Source organism: Artemia sp. Qi Xiang Cuo, chromosome 19 (genome assembly GCF_049724085.1).
Source record: "Artemia sp. Qi Xiang Cuo chromosome 19, ASM4972408v1, whole genome shotgun sequence".
NCBI classification, from domain to species: Eukaryota; Metazoa; Arthropoda; class Branchiopoda; order Anostraca; family Artemiidae; genus Artemia; species Artemia sp. Qi Xiang Cuo.
In genome coordinates, this window is record NC_142812.1 from 51,983,323 (window position 1) to 52,004,855 (window position 21,533).

The window sequence follows — 21,533 nt, forward strand, 5'->3', positions numbered from 1 at the left end:
CCAAAGATATAAATCGTCACGTCAATTTTTCCCCCGTTACGAAAATACGTCGATTACTTCCTCACGGCGTTAATAAAGGGAAATTCTACTATGTCCAACTTTTCCTTTTCTCTTTTAGAACTAAACGAACATTTTCGGGTCCCATGAGGTATTGCAAAATTCATGGCAATCAAAGTTGCCATGAGTACCATCTCCGACAAGGTCTATGTTTGTCAAGATGGTGTGACCACCCTCCCCCTTGGACACTATTTAACTTCAGACCAGGCCGAATGTGTTATCCATAGGGAAAGTCTCGGTTTGAATAAAGTCCTGTAAATTATTTCCTAAAACCTTTGAGGGGGGCCTCGCGGCCTGGTTTTCGTGGGTGTTTGTTTCCCGGAGTTTATTATTTGAGAAGTTAACTTTAGTATTTCGTGGTTTTACGTGCCTAAAATCATGAATTAGAATAGTTAATTAGCTGTTTGGATTTCAGACCTAGTTTTTTAGATTTTCGTGGGTGTTAGGTTCCAGGGGTTTATTATTTGAGAAGTTAACTTTAGTATTTTGTGGTTTTACGTGCCTGAAATCATGAATTAGAATATTTAATTGGCTGTTTGGGGATTTTCAGACCTAGTTTTTTAGATTTTCGTGGGTGTTAGGTTCCTGGGATTTATTATTTGAGAAGTTAACTTTAGTATTTTGTGGTTTTACGTGCCTGAAATCATAAATTAGAATAGTTAATTAGCTGTTTGGGTTTTCACACATAGTTTTTTAGATTTTCGTGGGTGTTAGGTTCCTGGGATTTATTATTTGAGAAGTTAACTTTAGTATTTCATGGTTTGACTTGCCTGAAATCATGAATTAGAATATTTAATTGGCTGTTTGGGGATTTTCAGACCTAGGTTTCGATGGAAAACAAAGTACTTCTAGTTTAGTTTTAGTTAAGAGTTTAGAGTTTTAGCTTAGAGTCTTAGCTTAGAGTTTTTGTTAGAGTTCTAGTTTAGTTTAGTTTTAGTTAAGAGTTTAGAGTTTTAGCTTAGAGTTTTAACTTAGAGTTTTTGTTATAGTTCTAGTTTAGTTTAGTTTTAGTTAAAAGTTTAGAATTTTTAGCTTAGATTCTTAGCTTAGAGTTTTTGTTGAAGTTCTAGTTTAGTTTAGTTTTGGTTAAGAGTTTAAAGTTTTAGCTTAGAGTCTTAGCTTAGAGTTTTTGTTAGAGGTGAAGTTTAGTTATGATATTTCTAAAGTCAATTAAGATGAAGAAGTGTCGGAGTGTAGGTTTGACATCACCAAGCACGTGCGAGGGAAATTTTTTGTTGGTGGGGGGCTTAAAAAGGCAAAAAAATTAGTGAACTGCATGAGTTTATAAGACGGTTCGTGAAAAACCCAAGGTTTTTTGTGATTTTTTGGACAATACCCATACTCCTATTAATGAGGACTGATGGTTCTAATTCAATATTTTTTTCAAGAAAACAAAACTATTTTTTTTTAGTTAGTGTTCTAGTTTAATTTAGTTTTAGTTAAGAGTTTAGAGTTTTAGCTTAGAGTCTTAGCCTAGAGTTTTTGTTGAAGTTCTAGTTTAGTTTAGTTTTAGTTAAGAGTTTAAAGTTTTAGCTTAGAGTCTTAGCTTAGAGTTTTTGTTAGAGTTGAAGTTTAGTTATGATATTTCTAAAGTCAATTAAGATGAAGAAATCTCGGAGAGTAGGTTTGACATCACCAGGCACGTGCGAGGGAAATTTTTTGTTGATATGGGGCTTAAAAAGGCAAAAATGGGTGAACTACATGAGTTTATAAGACTGTTCGTGAAAATCCCAAATTTTTTTAAGATTTTTTGTTCAATACCAAAACTCCTATTTATGAGGACTGATGGTTCTAATTCAAGATTTTTTTCATGAAAACAAACTATTTTTTTAACAAATTTTTTTTTTGGACTTCGAAGTTATTCAACTTTTTGTTTGAGTTCTAGTTTAGTTTAGTTTTAGTTAAGAGTTTAGAATTTTATCCTAGAGTCTTAGTTTAGAGTTTTTTCTGTAGTTCTATTTTAGTTTAGTTTTAGTTAAGAGTTGAGACATTTACCTTAGAGTCTTAGCTTAGAGTTTTTGCTAGAGTTGAAGGATAATTTCTTTAATTAAATTTCTGTATTGTGCATCCAAATGAGGAATTCAAGAAAAAAATTTAGACGGGGTTATGTGGGCGCACGTAATTTTTTTAACAATTTTTTTTTTTTTGGACTTCGAAATTATTCAATTTTTTTAGAGTTCTAGTTTAGTTTAGTTTTAGTTAAGAGTTTAGAATTTTTACCCTAGAGTCTTAGCTTAGAGTTTTTGTTGATGTTCTAGTTTAGTTTAGTTTTAGTTAAGAGTTTAAAAATTTAGCTTAGAGTCTTAGCTTAGAGTTTTTGCTAGAGTTGAAGTTCAGTTTAGTAATAGTTAAGAGTTTAGAGTTTTAGCTTAGAGCTTAGAGAAATTTAATTCAGGAAATTTTCAGACCTAGTTTTTTAGATTTTCGTGGGTGTTAGGTTCCTGGGATTTATTATTTGAGAAGTTAACTTTAGTATTTTGTGGTTTTACGTGCCTGAAATCATGAATTAGAATAGTTAATTAGCTGTTTGGGTTTTCAGACCTAGTTTTTTAGATTTTCTTGGGTGTTAGGTTCCTGGAATTTATTATTTGAGAAGTTAACTTTAGTATTTCATAGTTTGACTTGCCTGAAATCATGAATTAGAATATTTAATTGGCTGTTTGGGGATTTTCAGACCTAGGTTTCGAAATTTTCTCCACTGTTACGAGCAACTCTGTCGAGATTTTTCATAAATGACTTCTTTTAATGTTTTATGGGCTGCTGCTAAAAATATGTATTTTAAGTATTGCAGCCCACTGTCCAATTTGAAAACCTGAACCCCTTTTCCAGCCGAAAAATCTGGGTTGCATTTAATTTTTTACCCCTCCCTCCCCTTAAAATAAAGTTTTTTTTTAAATCTACTGAGACTCAGATCTCTGTTTTCAATGTATATAATTGTGGTCCCACACCCCCTCTCATTAAACGTGTCCAAATTTGATATCAGTTTATTTGACCAGTTAAAACAGTTGTCCTCAATTTCATTTAGACCTTGGTAAAAAGTCTGGGTGCCGTTTTAAAAAGTAAAATAAAAAATATCCCCGGTGGGCATATTTTTTTAATAAACTTTTTGATTCAATGATGCATCACACCCCCCTTTACCCCCCCCCCCCACCATTTCTGAGTCTGAATCTCAATTTGTGCTTAAATTCTTTCAATGTAGCTATGGAGAATATTCACAGGGTCAGTTAAAATACTACCCCCTTCAATCACGTTTTCCTCGGGGGGATTAAAATTTACCTTATACGTTTGCAAGTGAGTTAGATCAGACTCTAACAATTAAAATGCCCCTATGTCCGTGGAAATTGCACTATTTTTATATCCTGCACCTATTTGTACGGTATTCAATTCACTAATAGTAAAGTTGTCATCAAAAATGTCACCGGAAGAATTAGGCCCAAAAATGTTGATTGTTACAGCATTAAGCGGACTAGTGGGGAGTGACATTAAATTGTCAATACCCCCCCTTTGTTCAATCGCAAAGGTTGGAGGAGGAGCGTGGTCCCCTAGAAAAAATTTCATAGTATTTGGGGAAAATTGAGTATGCTAGCTTGTATTATCCTGTGATGTAATTTCTTTATGAGGACCCGGTTCAGTTACACTAGTAACATCGCCTAAATGTTCACGCATAAATCTATCTACCCAGTCCGGATCCTCTATCATATCAATATCACAACTTAAATCGTCTAGGCTAGCTAGGTCCCCAAAAAAACATCGTTAAGGAAACCCCCTTGCCATTCCATATTATCTACAACTAATGTAGGTTCATCTCTGAACTCCATTGGCAGTGACAGTAATGGTCCTGTAAATGCAGATGTTTCATTATCCAATAATGGTACCATTTCATTTATTTTTGGAAAAAAGGTTACATTTTTTATGAGAAGTAACCATTATTTCATAAAGTTGAAAAAATCATAATCGTTTTAGCTTAATTTTTACCTGAGTGATGACAGGATTATCCTTTTTAGAAACTTGGGGAGGACCTTCGGGGACCTGGAGCTTCCTTTGGGGCAGGAGGATTGGATCTTATTCGAGTTGGGGGTAAAGGACTTAACAACACTGTTCAAATAGAACTTGTGTATTATCACGACCCTAGAGTTTCAGCCTCAAATCCTTGTCGAAAAAATCTTCTAAAATAATCTTTTAGAATGTCTCTAACTGTTTTACTGAAATGTCCAAAACGGTCTCGCCCCAAATAATGTTTTTGATAACACTGCGTTGTCACATTTTAAATTATTAAGAATTTTTTTTCCTGTGTTAATATCTCTCTTCATCTAAGATAAAAACATCCGGTTATTTGAAACTTTGTAACGAGCGATTAACATTCAAATTATACCTGTCGGATTAACATTCAGCCTTCCTGATGGGTTATTTTGATAAAAGATTAAATACGCGCAAAGCTAAGTCCAAAACATATCCCAGTTTAAGAACGGTTGTTCAATTGTCAACTGTGAAATAGTGATTTGTTTATATAGAGTTTGTTTAAAGAAATAATGGATTTTTGCATTAGAAAACATCTTGCTTAAAAGAGAAAATTACAGGAAAGGTTTTATAAATCTATAGAAAAGTATGATAAGCTATTTGCTACTTTTGTGTTATAACCACTCTTTTATATACTGCTAATTTGGTTAATGGTAATGAAAGAAAATGAAATAGGATTATTATAGAATAGTTTAGAAACAAATTTAAGTTTTACTCATCAAAAGTTACGCGCTTGAGAAAATTTGCCTTATTTTTGAAAATCCGGAAAGAAAAAAAATTATATACATTTACAAATTCTTACTGCAATTGTACATCTGAAGTCCCTGGCAAAGCATGAAGAGGAGTGCCCCCCCCCCATCTTGATTGGATGAGATTGAAACATTATATGAAAGCATCCATTCCCTCTTGAATTTCCTGCCAGGTTGCATAGAGGTTTTTGCAGAGCTGACACTTGGCTTGATTACTCCTGTCTCAGCGTTGTCGTGGGCTTCATTCCATTTTGCACGTTTTTGCTGCGATGATTGATCAACGGCATTCTAAAATAAAAATCCTTTTCAGTTTTCAAACTATTTAGCTTACGGGAGGGTACTACCCCTTTAATATCAAACCCCCAAAAGTTGAAAAAATGATGCAATTTAATTAGCTAGCTTAATTCTTACATATTCAGAATATTAACAAAGGGCATTGGGCCTTCAATTCCATAGTATCAAACACGAAAAGTTGACAATTATATATTTTTTTTATGCAAATCTTTTAAAACTTATATACCTAAATTACAAATATCACAGTACTAAACCCCCAAAATTTGAAATAAAAATGACAAAATTTAATTAGCTAGCTCAATTCTTACTTATTCAGAATATTAACGGAGGGCATTGGACCTTCAATTCCATAGTATCAAACACAAAAAGCTGACAATTATATATTTTTTTTATATGCAAAGCTTTTAAAACTTATATACCTAAATTACGAAATACTTAAAATCACAGAAAAAGGAAGAAAAAGACTCTTGGATATAGCCCAAACTAAAAATTATTGAGTATATAAAGGGTTCGTCCTCTAGCCTATATCTCACCCTATACGCTTAAGTTTTTTTTTTTAGCATTTTCAAAAGAGATATGAATTCTACCCCTCTTTTTTGAATATTTACTAAAATTGAAATACATGGACTGTTTAATATTTAAAAGAAGGAAGCTTTTTAAAAGAGCTAACAGCAATGTGAAAAAATAAAGCGTAAGTAAGGAAATTCTTCCTTAACTTAATGGCGAGACAAAAAAATAGATTTCTTTTATTATAATAATTAGAAAATTTTACTCGCCAGAAGTCGCTTAGAATATTCCATATCTATGTAAATAATTGCAAAAATATTGATACTGGTAGAATGAATGAACTATTCAAACTGTAAAAAATTCTAATCTGAAACTTGAATATATACAAAAAAATAATTGAAAATATTGGCTGCTAAACAAGACGCACCGGTTTTCTGAAACGCATAGCTCTCACTCACTTTGAAAATGTGTAATGTCTTGTAGAAGTATTACCTATATGCATGGGGATAGTCACTCTCTTTGAAAAGGTGTATACATCTCGTAGAAATGTTTACCTATAGGACCGGTAGAAATGTCTTGCTATAGGACCGGTAGAAGTATAAACTTGATTACTACTGTTAACCCATCCAACCCCTGAAAATTTTCTGGTGGAACTTCTACTAACCCTCCCCACCTCTCCCCTTTTTATTTCGGTAAGCATGGAAATGTAATCCTTATGCTACAGAGAAAAAATATTCCCTGCAATAAGAGGGGAACCACCCATATGACAGGTCTCCGGAAATTTCCCCCGGATATTTCTCCGGAAATATCCCCAGAAATTTTTAGACCCGCATCAATTCTTCTTTTATATTCATCTAGAGGCTCTTCACCAGCTTTTTCGAGAGACAAAAGAATCAGAAGATTTTGGCATTAAAATGCACTCTTTGTGCTTCAAACCCACTCCTCCCCACCTTCTCAAAGATGCACCGGAGCTCCTCTGTACTGGCTGATGCGTTATTACACACTTCTGTACATAGCTTTTTTAAGAATTCAAATGAATCCATTTATGTAGATGAAGCTTTAACACAAATGTCTATATTAAACACCCATTTCGTATGGGCTATATGTATCTTCAGGGACGAGTTGCCACCATGCGGAGTTGCCACCTCTGAAACTAGAAAACCGAACTTGCTGTTTTTTGGTAATTATAATTCGATTGGCAGTATGCCAATTTTTTCTCAATGGCTTTTTGGCAATCCACAGCCAAAATTTTATTTTGCGCCCCAAAATTGCAGAAAACACCACTTTCCAGCCTTTTTTGGACACTCAAAAAGAGCACCAGAGCCTTTAATCTCTGTTTGAATTAGTCTTCTTACAATTTTCTAAGACCATTGGTTCAATAAGATCGCCCCTGGGGAAAAAAATAAATGAACAAACGAAGAAACACTCGTCTGTTATCTTCCTTTTCGGAAAAAATACATTAACTGTTTTGTGGATTGGAGTTTGAAAAATCAAAAATATTTTTATCTGATATATTAAATTAGATAGTGTTATTCGATTCAAGATCACTTGCTCTTTTGGGGGTGTTTTCCCTCTTTTTAGAAAGTCCGTCAAATGCTCTGAAACTCATAATTATTGATAGGTAACATTCGACTCTATAAAAAAAAATTATAATTGACTTTTATTCATTCAAAATCATCAAAAAAGCGGATACTTTTGATACATATATTGCTATCAATACACCCTTTTTGGAGTTCCAGTAGGGTTAGCACGGGTCGCTCCTTACTTAGAGGTCGTTACTTCGAACTGCTTTATTTTGACAAAACGAAACAATCTTTTCATTTATAAATCTTAAGCATAAGTCAAATTAGAAAAATTAGACGCATGTGAAAGGTTTTTTAATACTTTTATGATTAAAAAGCTGATTTAATTCATTTTTGCCAATTTAGCCGAAGAACTTCATTTTCCCCCTAAGTTCATTCATTTCATTGTGACCTTTATCTATTTTGAATCAACATATGTTGGAGCTGTAAGTCCAAAATGTTTTATCTTCTCTTTCATTAGAAGCTTACAAGCTTCTGGCTCGTTTTTATTTTATTTTTTTATTTGAAGCATTATAAATAGGACTTGTTAAAAAAAAAAAAAAAAATGTCAGAAGATATTTGAATTTTGGCGCTCAACCCAAAATAAGGTAACAGTCATTCAGACACTAGCCGATGTATGTTGTCTTCCCCCAAAGTACATTTCATTTCGGCCTTTGTTTATTTGATTCAACAGATTGGGGCTGGGAGCCTAGAATTTCACTATCTTTTCCGTTATTAGAAGCGTGCAAGGTTTCTGATCTTCTTTCTTAATTATTATGAATAAGACTTATTAAAAACAGGCCAGAAGATATTAGAATTTCGGACGCCCAACATCAAAGACTTACCAGTAAATTAGGAGTGGTATTTTTAGAATTTTCTAATATTTATCCATCATTATGTCAACTACTTTGAATGTTTTCTAGCTGACGAGTTTCGTGTAGTGTTAGAAGCCCTGGGAGAGAAACTTCTCGTGGCCTGCCTTACAAAATTCTCAGGAACGTTGAGAAATTTTGCCCCCAACCTTCAAGACTTTCTCTTAGGATTGGGAAGTGTTTTTGCAGAGCTAAGGATATCAAATAGTACCAAAGACTATCACCACACATCTTTTTCTTGTGTTCGAGACCCAGAACGGATCTTACTTCACTATGGAACTAATACCCCAACTGCCGGGTATATTTTTGCTGGAGTGCTTAAAGGTATTGCAAAAAACTTATTTCGCTGTTCTTTATCAATGCAAGTGACACTTCATGAGCTTTCTAGTCTAGAGTCAAAACGTTACCATTTTGGCTATAAAATCAAAACAGTACCTATGCAAAATAGAGAGTGGGGTACAGAGAGGTTTTCTTCAAAAACATTTTGCTCCGCCTTCCCGTGGCATTTGGTGCTTGATAGAAAGTTGAAAATAGTTGAACTTGGAGTTGGATTTTTGAAACTATTCGGTCGCTCCATAAAATTATATGAAAGTGATTTTGTAACATATTTAGACATTAGAAAGCCACATTTGAATCCCACATCATTCTCCAAGATAGTGAAAAAGATTAATTCTCCTTTTATTCTCCGATGTCGGAGAACAGTCGATGAATCGGATACCCATCAAAATTTGGTAAGCTTTACTATTTTACATGTTTTTCTTATGTATTATTTTTTATACCAACTTGAACCACAATATGTTCCAATTTATTTTTTCAGGTTTTCAGCACTGCAATAAAGATATAAACAATATCAACATTCTCTGCTTTTCAAAGCTGCAGCTTTTAGATCAGGGTTTTTTCTGTTGGTTGATTCTAAGTTTTTCTAGGAACAACAATTTACTGCAAAATTGATTTACTTTGTTTCACTGAATTTAAATAAAATTGACAATATATGTAAAGAGCGAACTTAAAGCGAACAATCTTTCATAATTTCATGGGGAGCTGCCATCTTTTTCAATCATTTCAACTTTTTTTTCGAAGTTTACGTTGTGGGTTAGACAGAAAAAGGATACACTTTTAAACATCAAGTATTGTAAAAATTAAAATTTTGCTCTATTCTTGTGGAAAACATTGGGGAAAGAAAATATTCGTAACTATAAATACATTATATTTAATAAGCTCTCATTAACGAAGAAGTTAAACTTTGGCCTAAAGAGCGGAGTACTTAGGACACACTGCCCCCGGGGCAGAGCAGTCTCTTTTATATCTATAGGGACATCTATTCGTCTTAAGTATTAACGACTCATTTTCCTTCTATGTATCAAAATAAGTTTTCGAGGTTTAATTGGCTTTCGGCTTGTTTACAATGCGTATATCATAAAATGCACAGTTAGGTATTAAATAAGAAGCAATCGGCCACGTGAGAGTTTTTGCTAAGTATTTTTTATAGGAGTTTTAATACCTTGAATGGAATTTTGTCTCATAACTTTTCTTATCAATTGAAATTTTGAACCGATTAGGGCCAAAATTGCCCACTTTGGCACAAATTGTATAAAAATGGTGTTTATTGAGACACGAATTTTTTCTTCCTTAAACAGTATTGAGAACTGAAATTTTCCATTTAAATATAGTTCTTTTCAATTTCCGCAATCATTAATTTGTTACAAGTATCTCTGAAAAGTGTCCCAAAAATTTTTTTCAAGAGAATTATTTTAAAAGTCAGGATGAATCTGATGTCATAATTTGCTAGTTTTTTAAGGGAATGGCCGCATTTTTCCAATGCTCACCTTTGTTGGGGAAAGCATTTGAATTTAATATTGTATTTTGTGCTCAAAATATTTTGACTGAAAAAATATATATAAATTACTTGTTGGGTCCAAATATGTTCTTCTAAATCAAGAGAGGTCAGGGTGTGAATCATTTTTCAAAACTTATGCAAAGGACCTCTTGCAGAAAAAACAATTTGTCTGAAAATGCCCTTTCGGGCTCTAGTGCCAGTAGAACCCTATCAGGAGGTCCGGGACGAACACCGTGCTGCCATCTACAATTTAGTTTAATGCTGACGGGATATAATTTATTCAAGGATTATCGATCGAGTCTAATGGGGGTCAAGGTCAATCGATCTGTTGTTGTTGTTGTTTGGCCACGTGTAATGGCATGAGGGGTGATTTACATAATCGATGGGGGAATTATTGATTCACGAGCGTGGGGAATTATGAAACAATATGGGCATAGCCTCCCTAGGGAGAACACGTGGTTAATGGGGTCAATGACCTCTTTTTCCAAGGTCGATTTATTTGATGTTTCTATGTGTAATAACTCCGGGGCGAAGGTTGCACATGCGCATTGAATTCTAAAGGGAACAATGTTATTGATCTAGGACTCGAGGGGGAAGTGAATTTCCAAGAACTTGATTGCGTAATCGATTGGGAATGTCATGGTGTCCAGAAATAGTATTTGTTGTTGTTGTAAGTGCACGCTCTCAGCGAATGTTATGATCCAGAAATAGTATTTGTTGTTGTTTTGGTCATGTACATGCTCGAGGCGAATGTCATGGTGTCCAGAAATAGTATTTGTTGTTGTTGCTCTCGCCAATATTATGACTTTCCCGGAAACAGTTAGATCACGTGTTTCCTTCTCAGCCAATCAGCGAGTCGGATACATCCTCCTTCTCAGCCAATCAGAGGGCTGGTTACATATGATTTCCCCGTTACATAACAATTCGCCCTTGAGATTTCGTATATAACGGGCATGCAATGTGATTAAATTATCAGAAAGTATTTGACGCTGTGTAAACAACAATGGATAATATTGATGAATTAGAAGCCGTGGCAACTTCAATTTACCATTGCATTACATTTTTATTTTCAAACGAATTTTCCTTGGACATCCTCTATTATATTCAGATAAAACGTTAATATTTTCCTTTTTCCCAACCCCCCCCCCCCCCACAGACACTAAAAACATCACTTTACAATCTTTATACTCACTAGGAAAACATAAAATATATTCTTTTTACCCTAACCTCATCCCCAATTGTTTTACAATCAAATTCTCGCAAAAAGAAATAATTTTCTTTTCGTTAAAGTTTGACTTTTCTCTCTTGTGATGTAGTGTCTACTGACTTCTGTCAATTTTTAATGTAAATGCCGTTCTGTTTTGACACAAGGCTCTTCGATGCGAGGCTTATAATTAGCTCTGACCCTTTTTAGAGCATTTCCTGCTCATTAGCAGTTTAGTTTCCAAAGATTTCACAGATTCAAAAGGACACGACTAAAAACATGTTTTTATTTATTGGATAACTGAAAAAGAACCATAGCTAAGATCAATGCTTCGATGTTTGACTAAATATACACATTTTCAACGTTTAGTATTAGGGGGGGGGGGATTTTCTTCAAACAAACTAGACCGGCTTTTGAACGGCTCAGTGAGCTGTAATTCTCAGATTCAAGAGGATGCGATATCAGTCGCTGTGGGGAGGGGGTATTTTTCCATGTCTTGTCGCAGGGGCTAGTGTCCGTGGGGGTTATGGTCCGTGGGCTGTTGTGCCTGAGGGTGGGGTAAATACCAGCTATCGTAAAAGGATATGGAAAGATAAAAAATAACGTTAATACTTTAAATGCGTCAAACAAGACATGCTCAATACAGATTAAAACCAGAAAAGAACAGAAATGCCTAAAAATAAGAAACTAGGCTGACTTATATAGGCCGGCTTTTGAACGGCTCAGTGAGCTGTAATTCTCAGATTCAAAAGGATGCGATATCTTTCGCTGTGGGGCGGGGGTATTTGTCCATGTCTTTTCTCAGGGTTTATTTGCCTCGGGGTGTTTTTTATGGGGGTAGTGTAAATACCAGCTATCGTAAAAGAATATCGAAAGATACAAAATAGCGTTAATACTTTAAATGCATCAAACAAGGCATGCTCAATACAGATTAAAACCAGAAAAGAACAGAAATGCCTAAAAATAAGAAAATAGGCTGACTTATATAGGCCGGCTTTTGAACGGCTCCGTGAGCTTTAAGTCTCCGATTCCACAGGAGGCGATCGCTGTAGGGGTAGGGAGGGTGTAATTGTCCCGGTCGGGAGTCAGGGATAGGGTCCGGGGGGTTTATTGTCCGTGGGCTGTTTTTCTGGGGGTAGGGTAAATACCAGCTATCGTAAAAGGATATGGAAAGATAAAAAATAGCGTTAATACTTTAAATGCATCAAACAAGGCATGCTCAATACAGATTAAAACCAGAAAAGAACAGAAATGCCTAAAAACAAGAAACTAGGCTGACTTATATAGGCCGGCTTTTGAAGGGTTCAGTGAACCGTAATTCTCGGATTCAAAAAAAAGGATGCAATTAGTATATTTCACGAAATTTTTTACGTTATGCTTTCTTAGTGATAGACTAAACGAAATTATATGGATGAGGGTACTAACTTTCCTTATGTAAAAAGTGGCAAATTATTTAGATACTAATTTTTTCTCTTCTTTTTAAGCCCAATTATGAAGAATGTATGGCACCTCCGTCCAAGAAAGCCAGATATGACGAGACATCCCCATCAGTGCCAGCCCCAATGCAGCCTGGGTTTAAGTTAAAGAGAGAGTGGACGGCTTCTTATAATATGGTGAACCCTGCCGAAGCTATGCAAAATCGTGACATAGCCGGCCCAGTCGCACAAGAACATAGCGACGTCGCCCCGTCCACCCTCCAGCATGCACTACCTGGTCCTTCAGATGCCCAAGTGCAGCCGGGATATACAAATGTAAGTATTTTTTCCTACCTTTCTATTTATTCATTTTTCAGTCCTTTTCAATCCCAATATTAACTTATCTCTGTGAGATATTAACCCCTCATCCCAACCATTGTTTTAAATTTATCTCCCTCGGAGACATCTAAATGTAATTTTTTACAAAGAAACCACTCTTTTCTCTGCTCCCCCCTCCCTCGGAGATATCTAAATGTAATTTTTTGCAAAGAAACCGCTCTTTTCTAATCTTTGCTATCGCTTCGATATCTCATAAGCGAATATTTTTATGTAATTTCTAATAATAATCACTGCCTTTGAAACTCAAAGTGCTATTTTTTCTAATCTTTGCTATTTTCTATGTTGCTATTTTTTCGCCGTTATGACATAAGCGAATATTTTTCATGGGTAATTTCAATTAATGCTCACCATTTGAAACTCAAAATCCCCTATTTGTCACAATTGATTATCACAAAGTTTCAAGAGAAGGAACTGAGTGAGATTATTCAAATTTATCTATTTGTCACATATGAATCCCGTAATTTTCGCAAGGATATTTTAAAATAACTTTCAATCTTACAACCCTTGCCAATATTTTAGTGATGGAGAGACATTCCTGAATAAGAATTAACGGTTCTCGAATTTATGTGTACTTTTTCTCAGAAAATACCCTTGGAAACATAACAGATATTAGATTAAAAATAATTGAGGCTCATTTGGGGTCATAGACAACCTGGATGGAAAATAGGCGAAACGACATATGGCGCCTAACAATAGGGTTTTTTGGGACATTATGTAAATAACTGGAGCCTGGAATGCGTCAATGGGTCCGGGGGGTGCTTTGGGGACAAGGTTAGGGAAGTGCCGGGGGGATGCGCCACGGGTCAGGGAAGTGCCGGGGGGATGCGCCCCGGGCCCGAGACGCAGCGCGGGACGCGCGGCGGGGGCCCAAGCCGCGCCACCGGGATGCGCTGTGGCTCCGAAACCCGCCGAAAAAAAAAATTTTTAGGGGGGGAGAGTTAGCACTTTTAATAGTGAAAAAATAGAAAGGAACAGAAAATTGTTTCTTACTTCAGGGTCTAACCATTTTTCTTCGAAATTTAGCTAATTTAGCTATAAACATTTTCCTAAAGTTAGGGGAGGGGCGTGAATCTATGATGTTTCAGTGGGAGAGGGATAGCACTTTTAATAGTGAAAAAAGAGAAGTTAAATTGAATTTAGACACTTTTTTTTTTTTAAGATATAATGATTTTTTTTGTTATTTGCACATAATATATTTTTATTAAATATTAATCAACTAGCATTATATTTGAAGCAGCTTTCTGTCTCCTAGACAATCAACGACGTGAAATTCATTGCTATAAATGGAACATCAGATACAATATGTATAAGTACGAGAAAAACAGATGGAATCCAACACTAAATTTTATAAATCGAAATGGCTTTTACGCTAAAACCATACGACCACATAATGAAAATGGCTATGAAATAAAACATGTACAAGAGGAAATTCAGGAAATATGCAGTTTTTTCGGTTTGTAAGCTGTTTATGTTAAAGGTAACGTGCCAACTGATAAACTCGTACTAGAAAAATGTGACAAAAACATAGCACTATTCAATTTAGAAGACTTCAATAGAAATGAAAATCTGCATTCAGTCTATGGTAAAGAAGATGAATTGAGATATTTTAATCAAGGGATCACAAACAAGATACTTCATTTGGACAAATGTACCAAAGATCCAACGTCCAAAACTTGATCTCCCCCATATCAAATGGATTAAGCTTCTTTTTTTTTTAAATATGTCATTATTTTTTTTCAAATGTTTTAAATATGTTTAAGCAATAAATATCTTAAGCCTCAACCGTTTTTATTCCTTAGAATAGTCCATCGCCACGAAAATTAGACTTTCATATACAAACTGCCAGTGAACACACTTTCAAGTTCAGCATGTTGGAGAACCCTAAATAGTAAACCCTAAAAAAGTAAGTTAACACTAAGAGTTTAAATAATTTTTCTGAAATTATGTTAAGGCTGAGACGTTTTTATTCATTATAAAATTCCTTCGCCAACAAAAATATAATTTAAGATTAAACATTCCAGGGAACACACATTCAAGTTAAGCATGTTTGAGAACCCAAAATATTAAACCCTAAAAATGTAAGTTAACACTAAAAGGTTAAAGAATTGTTCTGAAATTATCTTAAGCCTGAGACGTTTTTATTATTTCGAATATTCCATCGCCACGAAAATTAGACTTTCAGATTAAACAAGACAGGGCACACACTTTCAAGTTCACCATGTTGGAGTACCCAAAATAGTAAACCCAGAAAAGGTAAGTTAACAAAAAAAGGTTAAAGAATGTGTCTGGAATTATGTTAAGCATGAGACTTTTTTATTATTTATTATATTACATAGCGAGGAAAAATATAATTTCATATTAAACATTCCAGGGAACACACTTTCTAGTTCAACATGTTGGAGAACCCTAAATAGTCATCCATACAAAGGTAAGTTAACCCTAAAAGGTTAAAGAATTTTTCTGAAATTATACTTTCAGATCCAGTATGTCAGGTAACACACTTTCAGGTTCAGTCTTTAGGATAACCCTAAATTCTCATCCCCAAAAAGGTAAGTTAACCCTAAATGGTTAAAGAATTTCTATATTTATGCAGGGTTTCAACTATCTATGACTAAGTTTGTTAAAGACAATCTATTTTCTTTCGAAAACATACAAAAACAGAAAAAAAATGTTCAATTTTCATTTATTTCCTACTCTATCATTCTGAAATGAATATATTTATTCTGAGTTTCAACTATCTACGGCTAAGTTTTATAAAGACAAGCTATTTTATTGAGAAAACGCACAAAATCAAAAAAAATTTTCAATTTTCCCTTAGTACCTACGCAATTAGACTTAAATGAAGATATTTATGCAGAGTTTCAACTAGCTAAGGCTAAGTTTGCTAAACACAAGCTATTTTCTTGCGAAAACACACAAAATCAGAAAAAAATGTTCAATGTTTCTTTAGTACCTATGCAATGAGGCTTAAATGAATATATTTATGCATAGTTTCAACTATCTTTGGCTAATTTTGATAAAGACAAGCTATTTTCTTGTGAAAACACACAAAATCTGATAAAATGTTCAATTTTCCTGTAGTACCTACGCACATATTCTAATAATGAATATATATATTCAGAGTTTCAACTATCTATTGCTAACTTTGATAAAGACAAGCTATTTCCTTGAGAAAACACACAAAATCAGAAAAAATTTAAAATGTTACTTTAGTACCTACACAATTAGACTAAAAATTAAGATATTTATGTAGAGTTTCAAATATCTATGGCTAAGTTTGCTAAAGACAAGCTATTTTCTTATGAAAACACACAAAATCAGAAAAAATTTTCAATGTACCTTTAGTACCTACACAATTAGACTAAAAATTAAGATATTTATGCAGAGTTTCAACTAGCTATGGCTAAGTTTGATAAAGACAAGCTATTTTCTTGTGAAAACACACAAAATCAGAAAAAAATTTTCAATGTTCCTTTAGTACCTACGCAATTAGACTAAAAATGAAGATATTTATGCAGAGTTTCAACTAGCTATGGCTAAGTTTGCTAAAGACAAGCTATTTTCTTGCGAAAACACACAAATTCATAAAAAATGATCACTGCTCCTTTAGTACCAACTCAATTAGACTAAAAATGAAGATATTTATGCAGAGTTTCAACTAGCTATGGCTAAGATTGATAAAGACAAGCTATATTCTGGCGAAAACCCACAAACTCAGACAAAATTTTAATTGTTCATATAGTACCTACTCAATTAGACTAAAAATGAATATAGCTATTCTGAGTTTCGACTAGCTATGGATAAGTCTGATAAAGACAGGCTGTTTTCGTGCTAAAACACACAACATAAGAAAAATGTTAAATGTTCCTTTAGTACCTACTAAATTAGACTAAAAATTAAGTTATCTATGCAGAGTTTCGACTAGATATGGCTAAGTTTGCTAAGGACAGGCTGTTTTCGCGCGAAAACACAAAAAATACTAAAATTGTTCAATTTTACTTTAGTAAATACTCAAATAGACTTAAAATGAAGATATTTATGTAGAGTTTCAACTAGCTATGGCTAATTATGATAAAGACAAGATATTATATGGTGAAAACCCACAAAATCAAAAAAATTTCAAAAGGTCAGGTATCACCTACGAACTTTGGATTAAATGAAGTAATTTATGCAAAGTTTCAACTATCTATGGTTAAGTTTTCTAATGACAAGATATTTTAGTACGAAATCACACAAAATAAGAAGATTTGTAAAATGTTACTTGAGTAAAAACGCAAGTATTATCAAAATTACTTTAATTATGCAGAGTTTCAACTATATGTGTATCAGTGTTCTTAAGACAAGCTATTTTCTGGCGAAAACACACAAACTCAGAAAATATTTTCAATGTTAATTTATTAACACCTCAATAAGTAAGAATTAAGATATTTAAGAAGATTTTAAACTAGCTATAGCTAAGTTTACTAAAGACACTCTTAGAAAGCTAGAAACACACCAAAATCTGAAAAAAAATGTTCTAGTTTAAGCGATGAACTATTCAATTATTCATTAATTTAGTATTATATGCGGAGTAACAACTATCAAGGACAAATAGTGATAAAGAACCGAACTTGTATTGTAGCAACACATAAAATAAGAAAAAATATTGTGAGGGGAGAGGAAGTTCGGGTAAGTTAAGTTAGGCTCCGGACGCGCTCCTCTCGGTGCGGTTCGGTGAGGTTGGATTAAGTTAGGTTAGGTTAAGTTAGGTTAGGTTAGATTAAGTTAGGTTAGGTTAAGTTAGGTTAGGATAGGTTAGATTAAGTTAGGTTAGGTTAAGTTAGGTTAGGCTAGGTTAGCCTACGTACGCGTGCGGACGTAGGCTAACCTAGCCTAACCTAACTTAGCCTATCCTAACTTAATCTAACCTATCCTAACCTAACTTAACCTAACCTAACTTAATCTAAACTAACCAAACTTAACCTAACCTAACTTAATCCAACCTAACCTAACCTATCTGCGCGCGTACGTAGGCTAACCTAACCTAATCTAACTTAACCTAACCTAACAATATTTTTTCTGATTTTGTGTGTTTTTGCAAGAAAATAGCTTGTCTTTAACAAACTTAGCCATAGATATTTTATAATAATAAAATATATATTCAGTAAAAAAAACGTGTATATGGAGTAAATTAGCATTGAACATTTTTTTTTCTGATGTTTCTGGTTTTCGCGATTTTATTTCGTGTGTGTATCGAACTTAGCCCAATATCGTGGTATCTATGCCATGCTAACTACATTTTTAGTAACTTTTTGAGGGTACTCATTTACCCTTGTACATTTTTTCTGAGTTTGTGTGTTTTCACAAGACCAAAGCTGGTATTACTCACAATACGACCTCTATAGTTTAATATATGAATGGCTCAAATCGTTTTTAGACTAAAATCGTATATTCTAAATTAACTTTTTTCATTTTTTCTGAGTTTGTGTGTTTTTACACGAAAAAAGATTGTATTTAAATAACGTCATCATAGCTAGATGAAACTCTGCATAAATATCTTCATTTCATTCTAATTGCATAGGTGATAAAGGAACATTTAAAATGTTTTTGATTGTGTGTGTTTTCACAATAAAATAGCTTGTCTTTAGCAAACTTAGCCATAGATAGTTGAAACTATAAATAAATATCTTCATTTTTCGTCTCATTTGGTAGGTACTAAGGGAACATTGAACATTTTTATGATTTTGTGGTTTTTCACAAGAAAATAGCTTGTCTTTAGCAAACATAGCCATAGCTAGTTGAAACTCTGAATATATAACTTAATTTTTAGTCTAAGTGCGTAGGTACTAAAGGAACATTGAAAATTTTTTTGATTTTTTGTGTTTTCACGCGAAAACAGCCTGTCTTTAAAAGACTTATCCATAGCTAGTTGATACTATGCATAAATATCTTAATTTTTAGTCTAATTGCGTATGTAATATAGGGACATTTAAAATTTTGTATGATTTTGTGGGTTTTCGCAAGAAAATAGCTTGTATTTAGAAAAATTAGCCATAGCTAGTTGAAACTCTGCATAAATATCTTCATTTTTAGTCTAATTGCGTAGGTACTAAAGTACCATTGATAATTTTTTCTGAATTTTTGTGTTTTCTCAAGAAAAATAGATAGTCTTTAGCAAACTTATCCATAGCTAGTTGAAACTCTGAATAAATATCTTCAATTTTAGTCTATTTGCGTTGGTACTAATTGACCAATTAACATTTTTTCTGATTTTTTGTGTTTTCATAAGAAAATAGCTTGTCTTTAGCAAAATTAGCCATAGCTACTTGAAACTCTGCATAGATATCTTAATTTTTAGTGTAATTGCGTAGGTACTAACTTTACATTTATAATTTTTTCTGATTTTGTGTGTTTTCATAAGAAAATAGATTGTCTTTAGCAAACTTAGCCATAGCTAGTTGAAACTCTGCATAAATATCTACTTTTTTAGTCTAATTGAGTTGGTACTAATCGAACATTGAAAATTTTTTCTGATTTTAGGTGTATTCAAAAGAAAATAGCTAGTCTTTATCAAACTAGGTCATAGGTAGTTGAAACTCTTCATATATATCTTCATTTTTAGACTTAATTTAATATTTACTAATGGAAAATTGAAAATTTTTTCTTAGTGTGTGGTTTTTCTTACTATAACAGCTAGTATTTATAAAAATTATCAGTAGAGAGTTGAAACTCTACATAAAAATCTACATTTATGTCTCATTGATTATGTACTAAATGAACATTTGAAATTATTTCTGATTTTCTGTGTTTAAGAAAGAAAATAGCTTGTCTTTATACAACTTAGCCATAGCTAGTTGAAAATAAGAATAAATATATTAATTTCAGAACAAGATCGTATGAAATAAAGGAAAATTGAACATTTTTTTTCTGATTTTGCGTGTTTTCGCAAGAAAATAGTTTGTCTTTATCAAACTTAGCCATAGCTAGTTGAAACCCTGCATAAATATAGAAATTCTTTAACCATTTAGGGTTAACTTACCTTTTTGGGGATGAGAATTTATGGTTATCCTACATACTGAACTTGAAAGTGTGTTCCCTGACATACTGGATCTGAAAGTGTAATTTCAGAAAAATTCTTTAACCTTTTAGGGTTAACTTACCTTTTTATGGATGACTATTTAGGGTTCTCCAACATGTTGAACTTGAATATGTGTTCCCTGGCATGTTGAATTTGAAAGTCTAATTTTCGTGGCGATGTAATATTATAAATAATAAAAACGTCTCAGTCTTAAGATAATTTTAGAAAAATGCTTTAACCTTTTAGTGTTAACTTACCTTTTTAGTGTTGACTATTTCGGGTTCTCCAACATGCTTAACTTGAATGTGTATACCCTGTTATTTTTAATCTGAACGTATAATTTTTTTGGATATTGATTATTCGAAATAATAAACACGTTTAATGCTTAAGATAATTTCTAAAAAATTCTTTAACACTTTAGTATTAACTTTCCTTTTTATTTTTAACTTTTTTGGTTTCTCCAACATGTTTAACTTTAATGTGTGTTCCCTGGAATTTTTAATCTTAAAGCATATTTTTCGTGGCGAAGAACTATTCTAAATAATAAAAACGTATCAGGCTTAAGATAATTTCAGAAAAATTCTTTAACCTTTTAGTGTTAACTTACCTTTATATGGTTTACTATTTAGGGTTCTCCAACATGCTGAACTTGAAAGTGTTTTCCCTGTCTTGTTGAATATTAAATTCTAATTTTCTTGGTGATGGAATACTATAAAGAATAAAAACGTTTTATGCTTGAGATATTCATTGCTTAAAAATATTTAAAAAATTTTAGAAAAAATAATTACATATCAGAAAAAATAGAATATTACTAAATTTTATATTAGGATGACCAAGTTTTGGACTTTGTATCTCTGATACATTTTTCCAAGTCAGGTATCTTTTCCGGTACCAATTTAGCAAAATATCTAACTTCATCTTCTGGGTCATGGACTGAATGCAAGTATTTCTCACATTTGAAGTCTTCTAAATTGAATAATGCTATGTTTTTATCACATTTTTCTAGCAAGAGTTTATCAGTTGACACGTTTCCCTTAACATAAACAGCTTGCACACCGAAAGAACTGCATATTTCCTGCATTTCCTATTGTATATGTTTTATTTCATAGCCATTTTCATTATGTGGTCGTATGGTTTTAGCGTAAAAGCCATTTCGATTTATAAAATTTAGTATTTGAATCCATCTGTTTTTCACGTACTTATACATATTGTATCTGATGTTCCATTTATAGCAATGAATTTCACGTCGTTGATTGTCTAGGAGTAAGAAAGCTGCTTCGAATATAATGCCAGTTGCGGAATATTTCTGACCAATATATTCTGTGTCAATCACACAAAACATTATTATATCTGAAAAAAAAAGTGTTTAAATTAAATTTCATTTATATTTTGTCACTATTAAAAGTTCTAACCCCTCCCCAAAACCCCTTATGTATTAAAGCCCCTCCCCTAAATTTAGTACCAGGTGTGAATATGCAAGCTATATAGTGCGCCTTAACCATTGTTGACACTTACTTAAGTCAGCAGGATATGGTCAGGTCAAGGTTTCCAATATTACAAGTG

The 21,533-nt window shown here is 33.2% G+C and overlaps 1 protein-coding gene across 1 annotated transcript in view; it reads left to right on the plus strand.

Annotated features, from left to right (window-relative positions):
- LOC148940976 (head-specific guanylate cyclase-like) overlaps positions 1 to 21,533 on the plus strand; it is an 84,414-nt gene that overhangs the window by 60,988 nt on the left and 1,893 nt on the right. The window contains exon 4 of the mRNA XM_089105124.1: positions 8,110 to 8,789. Within this exon, the coding sequence (XP_088961250.1) occupies positions 8,110 to 8,789 (680 nt within the window). The remainder of the gene's footprint in view (positions 1 to 8,109; positions 8,790 to 21,533) is intronic.